Raw genomic sequence first — 14024 nt, 5'->3', positions numbered from 1 at the left:
ATTTAGAACTGAAAAATACATTTTAGTTGTTTTGTACTCTAGTTAACATACCCTAGATGCAATATGTACATTAAGACACTTATGTTTCACAGTAGGGCAGTAGCTCTCTGACTAGTACAGCTCTTGAGTGAATCAATATTTGTCTTTACACAGAATATTTTTTAAATTGCAAACACAATGTACAGCCCTGGTAAAAGAGAATTTGATTAGCAAGACATCATGCTGGTCTGGAGTAAAATGGGCTTAAGAGGAACTCTGAATTGAATGAAGTTAATGAGCCTTTTAATACTAATACTACTACTACTACTATCATTATCATTAAATATTAAATAAATCAAATTTACATGCATAAAACCTAGTTAAACTACTGGCCAAAAGTTTGTGGACACCTGACCATGACACACACATGCTTTTTGAACATCTCATTCCAGATTTAATCCACTCCGCAAAGACATCCTATACAATTGTGTGCTTCCAAATTTGTGGCAACAGTTTGGGGAAGACCTACATACGGGTGTGATGATCAGGTGTCCACAAACCGTATATAGTGTACACTATAAATAATGGTTGATAAAAATCTCCTGAGTCATTGCATACAGAAACTAAACTCAGGAACTAAACAGTATATCAGACTTGCTAATGCTGATAAAGACACAGCCTGCACTCACCCTGCCTTATCCTCTTGCCCTTCCTCTTCAACTTGACAGGTTTGACAACAAGCTCCTGCTGAAAATCTTCTTGTGTGATGGTGCTGTAGCGGCTGGAGGACATCTCCGAAGTTCCCTGTGTGCTTTCCCATGAAGTGATGGAGCTACTGCGGCTTCGTGTTTCCGCCGAGGTCTTCTTCTGGCCTTCAAGCTCCTCCACCACCTCTAGTGCTTCCAGTGCCTGGCTGAACTCCTCCTGCGCCTCTTCAGACTCCTCTGCTTTGGGCCGCTCTTCTGGTTCTGCAATGATAGCTACGGTCCTGATCGGCTGAGCTGTTTCCACCGCTCCAGTTGCGGGGAGCAAAATAGTTGGGGTGGAGAGAGGGGAGGTTAGGCGGTAGGACAGATCCGATACTAAGAGAGGAGGGAAAGATTGGTTTTTTTCAGTTCACTCAATGGCTATATTTGCAAGCAGCCTAATAAGCCATGAATAACCTGACTGATTGGAATAAAGTAAACTGAATGAACTAAATGAAATTCCTATCCGAACAAAGGATGTGGGTAATCCTTTTAATAATCCATTAATAAATAGAAACACCTTTGTGTACCATTACTGTCACTATCGGAATCTGTGTATGCACTCTGTGCATGTGCATTTGAGTTACAATGCGCTCTTTGAGCAATAAAACAGTCTTGTAAGGAAATACAGTTTGTATTTTAACATTTTTATCTATTTAAAATAATTCTGAGGTTCGATGTGTGGTGGGATGGGCATCAAGCTAACACTCTGAGGCAGATGGTGGATGAAGACTGACCTCAGTAAAATTCAAACCTTGGCAAAAATGAAATTCTGAGCAAATTCTCTATGATTACAAACTCTTCTTCTCACTGTCGTTTCATCACACTTGAATGAAGAATTGCTAAGACTGAAATGATATAAAACTCGAGCAGCGTGATCAAAAAAACCGAATGCCCTGACTGGACTCACGCACTTCTCATTGTTTTGGTAACAGTGACACTAAATCCCACTTCCTGCATTTGCATAACTCTGGATTGGACTACATGTAATGTGCATATCAACAGAGACTGTGTACAGACTGCCCTGTTCAGGATGCATATAAACAATTCATTAGGAAGCTGCATAGTCATTGAGAAATACAAGACAAATCACACTCTTGTTCATATGATTCAAACTAATACTACACACCACTGTACATAAAATTCCTGAAAATTCAGCAGATTAGATTTGTATGAGCTAGAAAGCCTGAAATGTTTCAGTCATCCTGGAGGAAGTGAACATTTCTGCACAGAGGAGGAAGTGAACAGATGCACAGTAACAGAAGGAAAAGTCTTACTGTTGGAGATCAATCCCTCGGGGCAGTTGGAAATACGCATAATGTCTCTGTCTCCTTTCAAAATGAAGATCTCGTTTTCTGTGCAAGACACAGACACTATGTCTCCACAGCTTTCCATCCCGCCGACAATGACCTTGAAGCAAACAAATAAGTGCCTTTCACTTCACAATGCAGCCATAGTTAATATTCTTAACTAATAATCAAACAACATATTAAACTCACATCACCATAAGTCTTTTTTCCCCCTTAACACAATTTGTATCACAACAGAGTACAGAAATACCTTATAAGCAGTTTCCATAAACCAATTTCTATTATATTATATTAACTGGTAATGGTAGGGGAAATTTAAAAATCTATATAAAGTTTGCATCTGTGTCTATTTAGTGCTTAAAATATTCGTATCTTTTTTCATATTTGAATTGAAACTGGAAGTGGTCTATAGCGTAAGAGTTTTTTTTTAATCACTATACCATGGAAACAAGCTGCAAGCTAGCTAACTGTCTTTCTCAAAAAAAAAAAAAAAAAAACCCTGATGATATTTACAGTTGACAATAATAGCCATCTAATAAAATTTGATCAGATTTACTTTAGTTTTTGGATTTGTTACATTCCAGAAAGATCAGAAAAGTTCATTGGACACACTATCAGAATCTTTTATGAAGCTGGACACACTCAAGAGTGCTTCTGGGGTCCTTTAGTCAGCAACTCATTATAACGACTGCATGATTTTCCAGGAAGATTTTCTATTAATAACGATGGATAACATGGATAACGATGGATAAATCATTCAAGAAGAACAAAACAACAACAACAACAACAACAAGAAAAAAAAACATGTGCAATGAATGTACAAGTTAATATTTTTAAAATTCATCACATGATTATTTTTGGAGAGCCCCACAGAGCTCTGTGCACTCAGAGCAGCTGTATGGAGCAGTGGCTCTATAAATAAAAGCATTTCCATTGCTTGTACAGAAACATGGTAGAAATGTGGTTTTATTCTGGAGCTCAGTAAGGCAGTGTTTAGGTCGAGGCAACTGGAGTAAAAAAACTGACAAAAACAAATAATGCATCTTCGTATAACGTTAATGACCTTGATTTTTATTCTGGTAGCTGGGGTGTCAGGTTCCGCGTAAGATGCCTGTTTATTGCAGATATATACACTGCAACTCAGAAGTGCGCACCACTGCTAACTTACCTACCACAAAAAGACTGAGAAAAAGAAAAAATATGTCTACCTTTTCCTATGTCTGAATATTTTGGGCTAGTTATTGTACAGTTTTTGAGCGAGAGCTGTTTGTTCATGCAACATTTTTTTGTTTCGTCCTGCTGGCAAGCTGGCTGGCAAGCTTTCTAAAAACAAACTCTGTATTCACATTTGTTTAGGATGTGTTATCAGTTCAATCCAAATAATGTATTCTTATGTGGTTATACCCCTAGTATACACCGATCAGTCATAACATTAAAACCAGCTGCCTGGGGGACAGACGTGGCCTACTGTGTGTGCACTTGGATGGGTTAAATGCAGAGCACAATTTCTGAGTATGGGTCACCATACTTGGCCACAAGTCACTTCATTTCACTAATGTTGTGTAGGTCTCCCTTGTACCCGTCGAGGCATGGACTCCACAAGACCTCTGAAGGTGTGGGCGCCCATGACCCTGTTGCCGCTTCACCAGTTGTCCTTCCTTGGAGCAAAGGCATACCACTACATACCGGGAACACCTGCCCTTTTGGAGATGCTCTGAACCAGTCATCTAACCATCACAAATTGGCCCTTGTCAAATTTACCCATTTTCCATATTTCTTATTATTTCTTATTAATTTCTGATTTTTTTTTTACGCACAGTCTAAAGAGGAGTAGGCCAGGTTCTTATTTCACTACAAGTTATATACTGTATATAACTATGTATGTGACAAAAAAAAACACACCAACTTCAAAAACTGACTGTTCACTTGCTGCGTAATATATCCCACCCTGGACAGGTGCCATTGTTATGAAATAATCAATGTTATTCACGTCACCTGTTAGTGGTTTTAATGTTATAGCTGATCGATGTATATAAAGAGATGTCAGAAGGAATGTTTCAATAAGATAGTTGCACAAGTTAAGCTTGCACTTTTGCACCCAGACTATGGTACATTTTGATCAAGTTTGAAAACTTCTTTCTAACCCTGGGAGTGATCTCTGATCCAGTTAAAAAAAAAAAAAAAAAATATATATATATATATATATATATATATATATATATATATATATATATATATATTAATCTAGTGTTTGTTCCAAGTGAAATTAAGTGTGGACCATAGACTGTGTGGAAGTGATCCCTTTTTGGGGCTGGACACTGAATTACTTTACTGGACTGTAGTATTTGGGCCAAGTGTGAAATGCTTGAAATCTGTAAACTACAAAGACAGTGTACCTGGTTGGTACAGTCCACTATATAGACGCTGTACTCGTTCCAGCTGAGCACCCAGCCCTCCTTGAGGAAGCAGGTAACGAGCCCCAGCTGCCTGTCAGTGGGCCGATATGCTCCGGTGGGGCTCGAGCGAGGGAAGAGCTCGAACTGAGGCACATCCTGGTTAAAGAGCGGCTTGAGTACGTGTGTCTCTTGGACACGGCCACGCACGTCCGTTCTCCAGAGACGAAGGCCTGGCCGTGCCGCGTACACCAGAAGGTCACTCTGCTTGCACAGAGCAGGCTGAAAACAGGCACCAAACTTGCCGTTGCTTCGAGGGAATAAGAGAGCAGTTGAGTGAACACAGAGTGTGCCCAAATACAAGTGCAAACAAATCAGATCAACACATTTACGTGATTTAATAATGGGAACACCCTACACAAGTCAGTCCTTCATCAGATTATATTTAATACTGTCGTCAGCAGCAGTTATTAGATTTACAGTTTTATTTAGAATTACATTTTCCTGTTTTGGGGTCACTGCTATAATCACTGTTATTAAAATCAAGTAACTATTAAAGTAGTGCTGATAAATGCAAAAGTATTTCATTTTCCTTACATTTCTTGAAATATTTTTGGAATTTTTATGATTGCAAATTGCAAATGATGTTCTACTTCTTTAAGCTGTCTCACTTAAACTCCAAGAGAAGACAATATTAGGTACAGGAGGGGACATTTCAAGATTGAACCCCCCTAAAATATTTTAATGACACCTCCAAATGCTCACTAATGTGTGGTTAACATAACATAACACACATCCTATGTGAATGTATTGTTCCTATTATGTGAGACATTCTTTTTGCAGTAGAACTTTTGATGAGTAATACACGGATTTGGATATGGTTGGAAACAATGAAGAAATTAAAATCCCATGACTGAGGTGTATATAGAATTTCAATTTCAATGTCATGGGAAGTTATTTTAAGAACAAGGCAGCAAAAGGACCAGTTATTTCTGTGGTTTCTCAAGCTTATCACATTCCAGTACTGCATCCAAGGTCATATACAGTGGGTTTGGAAAGTATTCAAACTCCTTCAGTTTCTGAACACTACTGTGTTATAAATTCAATTTAAAATAGATTAAATGTTTGTTTTTGGACATCAATCTACACACAAAACCAGATAATGATAAGTGAAAAGTTTTTAAGAATTTTTACAGATTTATTAAAAATCAATAAGTAAAATACACTATATGGCTATAAGTATGTGGACACCTTACCATCACACCTACAGTATGAGCTTGTTAGACATCCCATTCCAAAACTATGGGCAATAATATCGACTTGCCGCTAAGATCTGCAACTACAACAGCCTCTACTCTTCTGAGAAGGCTTTCTCAAAAGATTTTGGAGTGCGTCTATGGGAATCTGTGCCCATTCAGTCAAAAGAGCATTTGTGAGGTCAAGCACTCGTGCTGGAAGAGAAGGCCTGGCTTGCAATCGACATTCCAATTCATTCCAAAGCTGTTCAGTGGGGTTGAGGTCAGGGCTCAGTAGGGGCAGAACACTGTAGTAAGTGACGCAACAGAGGATTTTCACAAACTGACTTCCTATGACAGTGGCACGCTTAAAGTCACTGAGCTCTTCAGGATGACCCATTCTTATGTCTATGGAGATTACATGGCAACGTACTTGACTTTATGCACCTGTTAGCAATGGGTGTGGCTAAAACACCTGAACTCAATGAATAATTAGGAAGCGCATCCACATACTTTTGGCCATACAGTGTATCTGATTTAGGTATTCAGACCGTTAGCTAAGGCACTCCAAATTGAGCTCATGTGCATCCTGTTTGCTTTGATTAACTTGAGATGTCTAGAACTTGACTGGAGTCCACCTGTGGCTAATTCAAATGACTGGACATGATCTAGAAAAACAACCAATTCATCACATCCAAGGAACTGTAGACCTTCACGACAAAATTGTGTTGAGACATAGACCTGGGTAAGGGTATAAAACCACTTCTAAAGCTTTGAATGTCCCCAGGAGCACAGTGAGCTCCAGCCAACCTCAGTAACCGGACTAGAAAGGCCTTGATCAGAGAGGTGACCCAGGACCCAATGGCCACTCTAACAAAAGTCCTCCACCAAGATGGGAGAACCAGAAATACTCCATCAATCAGGCCTTTATGGTAGAGTGGCTAGACGGAAGACAATCCTGAGTAAAAAGTATATGACAGGCATATAAAGCATGAGGGGAAAAGATCTCTGGTCTGATGAGACAAAACTGAACCCTAGGGATTAACTCCATGTGCTACGTCTGGCAAAAAAAACAGGTACTGAACTGGATCAACTGGATAATCCCATCTCTAGGGTGAAGCACGTGGTGGCACCAACTAGTCTAGATGGTGCTTTTCAGCGGCTGGAACTAGGACACTGGTCAGAATTGAGGGAAGAATGAATGCAGCCAAATACACAGAGGTTCTTGAAGAAAACTCTACAGTGCACAAGACCTCTGACAGGTGTGAAGGTTCACCTTTCAGCATGACCATGACTCAAAGCATACACTCAAGACAACACTGAAGTGGCTTTGGGACAAGTCCTTGTGTGGAGAAGCCATATCCCAGATTTGAACCCAAAAGAAGATCTCTGGAGAGACCTGCAGATGGCAGTTCACAGACACTCCCACCGATGATCTGACTAAGCAGGAAGAATGTGAGGAAACTGCCCAGACCCAGGTGTACAAAGCTATGTATGTATAGAGACTTAACCAAGAAGACTTAAAACTGTAATTGCTGCTGTAGGTGAATAAGGGTCTGAATACTCATCTAAATAAAGGGAATTCATCTATTGATTTTCAATAAATTTGTCAAAATCTATAAACTTGTTTATGAGTTAGGGTTTGTTTGTCTAGATTCATGGTCAATGTAATTATAACAAAATAAAGTGTTACAAAACTGGAGGGATCTAAATACTTTCTGAACGCACTGTACATCTCAAAACAATCCATTATGGCCATAAAGAATGTAATTAACATCCTGATGAAGGAGAGAGATAGGGTTAGTCTGTCTCACCTTTTCCTGGGTTTGGTGCCCAGCTGCTGGAGAAATTGTTCTTGAGTGTTGAACACGAGAGAGCGCTGACAGGTAGAAACAAGCAGCACTTTCTGACTGTATTCCAGCTGAACTATAGCTGACGGCTCTTCTAACAGCACCACCGGGTTGCACACACCCTGGGACACACACAAACATTACACTCAGGGATTAACACGTTAGGTTAACATTAATTTCAAACTCCACCTGAGATAAAAATCCGAACACAATTTTTATTGTAACATGATGTATTTCTGAGCGGGATCCTCAAAACACATCCTGTTACAGCAGCTGCACTTTAATAAACACTGCAGCACCACTCAGAGATTCAAAACCTCTAGTCATGTGATATTTTACTTTAGTTAAATCAAAGCTAATCAAACTAATTCCTTTACCTAATCAAAGTTTACAGGCATCGATCAGGTCACCCTAGTCATAGATAAATGAATACAGAACTAACTTTATTGTGGTTTTCTATGAATGTCTTATTATATACCTACATTTACTCTATATGCTCATTTGTGTAATTCATGCATTGTAGCAGAAGGATTGCTGTTATAGGTTAACTTGATCAGCTGTGTCCTGTTGACTAACTATCATCAATCAATCAAAGATGACTTTGCACTTAAGAGAATAGTTCATGGGATTTTTTTCATGCACTGATCATGGTCTAATCAACCGAAAAAAAAGATCTGTATTTCGGTAACTGTGCTTGGCTATTTTGGATTTTATTCAAAGTTTATATATGTATATATGTATATATATGTATATTTTTTTCCCCTGTACACTCTTGCATGGTGGTGGTGTCAAAAACAGATGGGCAAACAGCAATACGAAAGAAGATGTCCAGGAACAAGAACTGCTATTTTGACTAAAATAATTTTATCTAATAGCCATTATCTAATTATCTAAGCATTTATCTAATCTGCTACAAAGCATATTTTTAAACATATTTGGCATTGACCAGGCCTACAGCACAAATCAGTTTATAAATATCACTATCTAAGAGAAAACCCAGGCATCTGTCAGAAAGCTAAGGACAGATTCTCACCTGGTCCAGGTCCACAGCAGAATACACTACTTTCCCTTTATCATCACCAGAGAAGAGTTTCATGCCATTAGCGCTCCATGCTAATGCTGTCACTGTGCTCTTGTGCAGACCGACTACATCAAAGCGTCTCAACTGCAAGCAAAATTTATACACAACCATAATTGTCATGTCAACCGAAATCATACATAAAACAGAAAATGACAACTAAGACTTCAGCTCTTATTTACAGCAGCACTAGGACAGGTTTCTATTAATCCTCTTATTTTAATATGTTATTTTAATAAACTCACACAGGATTGTACGGCGAATGCGCCCTATAGGTAAGGTGATTAATTCTTTAACGCCATGTCAGCTATATTCATGGCAGGAGCAAAGTTCTAAATAATAAATGAATAAAAAAAAGTATAAATGAATACATGGGTGCAAAATAATGTGAACAGGCACAAAAAGCTAAATAGGCAAAGAAGTAAATTAACACAACTCAATAGGAAATATTATAAAAAGTAAAACATTTGTTGAAGCTCCATATAAACAGATCAAAGTTTTCTTTGAGTAGATGTTTATTTAGCATTTTGGGAAGAAGGAGTCTCCAGTGTCAGCGTTTCGTAACAATCAGAAGTAAAGGACAGAGGACTTTATGTGTTGAATTTTCTCAGTAACATGACAAGCTGCATTTTTTTTTTGCCTTATAAAATTTTCTATCTATAAAGACATAGGAAATGGAGACTGGTCAGGGAACGACTGCTCATAGCTGTTACAATATGAATGATCACTGGAACTAACTTGTTTCGCAGATGTTTCACAACATTTAATGTACCTATAAACATAAAAATCATGATATCATTCTTTTATAAATAAAAATTTTAGTGTTGACAAATTGTTATTGTATAAGAGGAGGAAAACACTTCTGGATATGCTGTTTTTGGAAAATAATCAACTTTGCTTCAGGATAGCTGCATCCCACCAGCCCAGTGTTGATTATTTTCCTATTACAGCATGTCGTCATGTTTTATTTTTTACTTAATAATGATTAATTAATATAACAAGCCATGTCCAGTTCTGCGACAGGACTACACTGATGAAATGCCAGACATGATCTCTTGCTAATACTACAGAATATTACTAACACAACAAAACTATGAGCAAGCACTACTTAAAATAAATGAATTAGTCATAATTAGTAAGACTTAAGTACAATATCTTTCAGCAGACCCTATATACCTGTTTATTCCTGCCTGGCAGCTGTGACACCAGCTGAAAGAGCGCAACACGGCCTGAAGCCGTACCAACAGCCACCAGGTCATCAAAGCAACTCAGCAGTTTCACTACTGTGATAGCCTCACTTTTCCCCTGTTGAAGTCAGACACACAAAATCAACTCATTCGAAACGTAAACCTAAACCAGTAACACGCAGTGGTATGAAGAAGGGAATGGTCATACCTCCAAGTTGTATTTGTTCATCTGGCTTACTCTCCTGCAGTACAGGTACAGCATGCCGATGCTGCTGCCCACTGCGATGTAGTCACTGCTGCTGTCCAGAGCCGTGAGATAGACGAGGATGGAGCGGAAGCCTTTCTGGACTTTTGCAGGGATGGAGTTGAGCAGGTAGTAGAGAGGGCAAAATTCCCTCAGGGGCAGACAGGGTGGTTGAGCTGCCATGGTTATGTGATCCTTCTGCATACTGAAAATGACAACAACAACAACACGTCTACGGTAAATACGTTAGCAGTGCATCTTGTTTACATATGTTTTATGGTAGATTATTCTGGATTTTTGTGGAATCATGTGGAAGAACACCACAAATGGCAATAAGAAACTACACAGAATGGTATGAAGAAGGAAGGCTGGAGCTGATTTCTTTCTAGCTCAGACTGTAGCCTGCAGATTCATACCATCAGTTCTCACATCCTCTTACTAAATGACTCTCTGCAAACTTCTCTTCCAGGATTATGTACACCACCACAGGTACGCTATGCTCTAATATGTCTAACTGGTGTCAGTACATCTGTTCGGTGTATCCCTATATTCAGTGATTTACAGTAATCAGCCTGTGTCTGAGCTTTCTCTTCAGTAATGTAATACAGTAATGCAGTCAGTGCACTGGGTGCACATCATACTGCACCGCATTACATTACATTACATTCATTACTGACAAAAGAGCTTAAAGTCAGGAATCCCACGCAACTGCTGACAAATTAATACTGTGTGAATCAAAGACTAGTCAAAGAGAGGAGTGCAGTGTTGCCAACTGTCAACATAGGCTCGTGCAGCATAACTCATTCAGGCTTTACTCACCGGTGGTGAATCAACCAAACCTTCTCTCTCAACCTGTATAATGAGCAGCTGTGATGTTTGGTCGTCTCAACACCAGTGTGTAAAGCCTGACTGAGTTTCTGCACAAAATTCTATGTTCCCAATGACCAATCCCTGATCACCATTACTCCCATTGACCAATCCCTGATCTCCATTACTCCCATTGACCAATCCCTGATCACCATTACTCTCACTGACCAATCCCTGGACACCATTATTCCCATTGACCAATCCCTGATCACCATTATTCCCAACGACCAATCCCTGGTCACCATTATTCCCAACGACCAATCCCTGGTCACCATTATTCCCATTGATCAATCCCTGATCACCATTGTACCCAGCAACCAATCCCTCATCACAACGGCTCCTAAAGACTAATCCCTGATCATCATTGTTCCCAATGACCAATCCCTGAACATCATCATTCCCAGCAACCAATCCCTGATCATCATTCTTCTCAACACCCACTCCCTGATCACCAATGCTCCTAGTAGCCAATCCTTGATCACCGTTCTTCCCAACAGCCAATCCCCAATTACCGTTGCTCCTAATGACTAATCCCTGATCACCACTGTTCCCAACGACCAATCCCTGATCACCATTGCTCCTAATGACTAATCACTTATCGCCATTCTTCCCAACAGCCAATCCCTGATCACCGTTGCTCCTAATGACCAATCCCTGATCACCACTGTTCCCAGCAACTAATCCCTGATCCCCATTGTTCCTAATGACTAATCACTGTTCATCTTTACTAGTTTCGCTTGTGCACTGCTTTGTTCTGAGATTTAAACTCTCTTTTTGGCTATATTTACATTGAATATTACTGTTATAACAATGATTACAATGATTATAATAACACGGTTATTATAAACAGTCCAGTTCCCACCTGTGAGATGATTTATATTAGCAGCTAGCTAACAATAACCAGCTCCAAAGACCAACGTTGTTAGCCAGTTAGCTATGTAAATATCTAATATCTAACATGTTAATATCGTTACACTCCCAGAGCCTCCACATTGACAGGAGTATTTTGTTTGAATACACGAACACACATGCAAACATTACATAAGAATAAAAGCTGTTTAACTATCAAGTATTTTTCAGCTCTGTTTAGTGGGCTGGAGTCAGCGAGCTAGCCTGTCAGTGTGCAGGAAATGAGCGCTCACACACACACACACACACACACACACACACACACACAGCATCACTCCTTCACCACACGCTACTCACACTCAGTCTGACGCCAGGCGCTTTCACGGCACAAATAAAGACAGTGTCGGTGTTACATTCGCAGTCTGCCAGCAATGTCTGCACTCACGGCATGAACAAATCTCAGACATGTCTGCTCTTGTTGATGTTGCCCGAGGACTTCTTCCCTGCTTTAATAAGTGCAAGCGAAATTAAACAGCACCGCCACCTACCGTCGAGGAGCCCAGCTCAAGAGCAGGATGGCTGAAGCCCAAATAGCTCTTCACTGCCTATATAAGTGCACTATATAGACTACAGAGAATAATGGCTTCTGCATACTATCTAGTGATCTATATGGTCGAAGAGGGAGTCATTTCAGACTCGGCTCACAATCATCATGTCTAGGTTATGATGATTTAAGAAAAACTTGAAGCACAGTGTTTTAAAAAAATTACTCTTTAAAAAAGTACTCTTATTAAGGTTCAGTCTCATTTAATAAATATTCAGGCAGTTTCCAGAAACAAAGAAAAACAAAGAAGTTGACATCATACATAGACCTTGTACACAGATTTCATAGATAAGCAGCTTGTAATAAAATAATTTGCACAATAGGGGGCGCTATGATAAAATGAAATGAAATCTGGATGCAAATGGGAAAAACAATGTTTATACTGTGTATGTATATATATATATATATATATATATATATATATATATATATATATATATATATACACACACACACACACACACATATATATATATATATATATATATATATATATATATAATAAAACTAATAAAAAAAACTCAAATAAAACTAGTATATATATATATATATATATATATATATATATATATATATATATATATATATATAAGGACATAAAGACCATAGTTAATTTCATATTCCAAGAATATTATTCAATTTTTAAATTAAAATGAATTAAATTACATATTTTCATATGTAATATATATGTTCATATATCAAAGGTTTTATTCTGCCACTACAAATGCCTTTAAAATGTTCCACATACATGTAAACTTAGCTTCTTCTTCTTCTTCTTCTTCTTTTAAAACATTTACATTTACAGCATTTGACAGATGCTCTTATCCAGAATGACTTACATAAGTGCTCCATCAAAAACATATCCTCAGTTCAAGTGATCTTGTTATACCTGGTGAGCTGCGTAGGGTTCAGTATAACCACAAATATCTTATTCTAAATGACTGCATTATAAATGAGTGGATTTCCTCCAGGTTCTCCAGTTTCCTCCCACCTCCCAAGAACATGCCAGCAGGTGGTTTTGGCTATGCTAAATAGCCCCTAGGTGTGAATGAATGTTCACAGGATTGGCTCTAAAAGTCATTTTCATAACTCATAACTTTATGTCAGAAATCTCATTACTTATATAAAAAAATCTCATGCTCATATTATAAAGAAAAAAACCACATATTTATATCATATAGATTATGTTCAGGTAAGTTTGGCCTTTGTTATGAGGTAAAATCAAACTGTTAGACACCACTACTAGTTTTATTAGTAAAAAAAAGAAGCAAGATGATTTTAGTCCCTGTTAAACAAATATTTGTATAAATCTTAGATTGAGGGAATGCGACAGGGAATAATCTTGTTGCAACATCCCCAAGTATGTGAGAGGTTTAGTGCTTAGACCACTAGATGGTAGAAGCATTATGTTTTCGGGGTTGTCTGTACGTCTGCCCAAGATTCTCGTTAGTGAGAGTCCACTCGTTCTCTCATCATCTCAAGAACGAGTGGATGAATGTATGTAGGACTTATATGGAATTATCATTGTAACTAGCAGGTGAACTTATTATAGTTTGGAATTGATCCAAACAGGGTCAAGGTCAGAGCAAGATCAAATGTCTAAACAGTTTTTCTTCATTAGTTTATTTCTTCCTGTCTGAGATATATTTTAAAAGGTGTCTGAGGCTTGCAAATTAGTAATA

The 14024-nt window shown here is 38.5% G+C and overlaps 1 protein-coding gene across 2 annotated transcripts in view; it reads right to left on the bottom strand.

The window, feature by feature from the left end:
• The window catches only part of tecpr2 (tectonin beta-propeller repeat containing 2), a 36689-nt gene extending 24441 nt beyond the window's left edge, over positions 1-12248 (bottom strand). For both annotated transcript variants that reach the window (XM_026919026.3, XM_053237410.1), the window contains exons 1-8: positions 12096-12248; positions 9987-10227; positions 9768-9896; positions 8547-8678; positions 7478-7635; positions 4432-4738; positions 2003-2135; positions 669-1061 (exon numbers count right to left, since the gene is read on the bottom strand). In XM_026919026.3, coding sequence (XP_026774827.3) covers positions 669-1061; positions 2003-2135; positions 4432-4738; positions 7478-7635; positions 8547-8678; positions 9768-9896; positions 9987-10226 — 1492 coding nt within the window. In that variant the 5' untranslated portion in view covers position 10227; positions 12096-12248. The remainder of the gene's footprint in view (positions 1-668; positions 1062-2002; positions 2136-4431; positions 4739-7477; positions 7636-8546; positions 8679-9767; positions 9897-9986; positions 10228-12095) is intronic.
• Positions 12249-14024: the final 1776 nt, after the last annotated feature.

Source organism: Pangasianodon hypophthalmus, chromosome 10 (assembly GCF_027358585.1).
Source record: "Pangasianodon hypophthalmus isolate fPanHyp1 chromosome 10, fPanHyp1.pri, whole genome shotgun sequence".
Taxonomy (NCBI): Eukaryota; Metazoa; Chordata; class Actinopteri; order Siluriformes; family Pangasiidae; genus Pangasianodon; species Pangasianodon hypophthalmus.
Note: the sequence above shows the minus strand (reverse complement) of the source record. Positions and strands in the feature narration are given on the sequence as shown.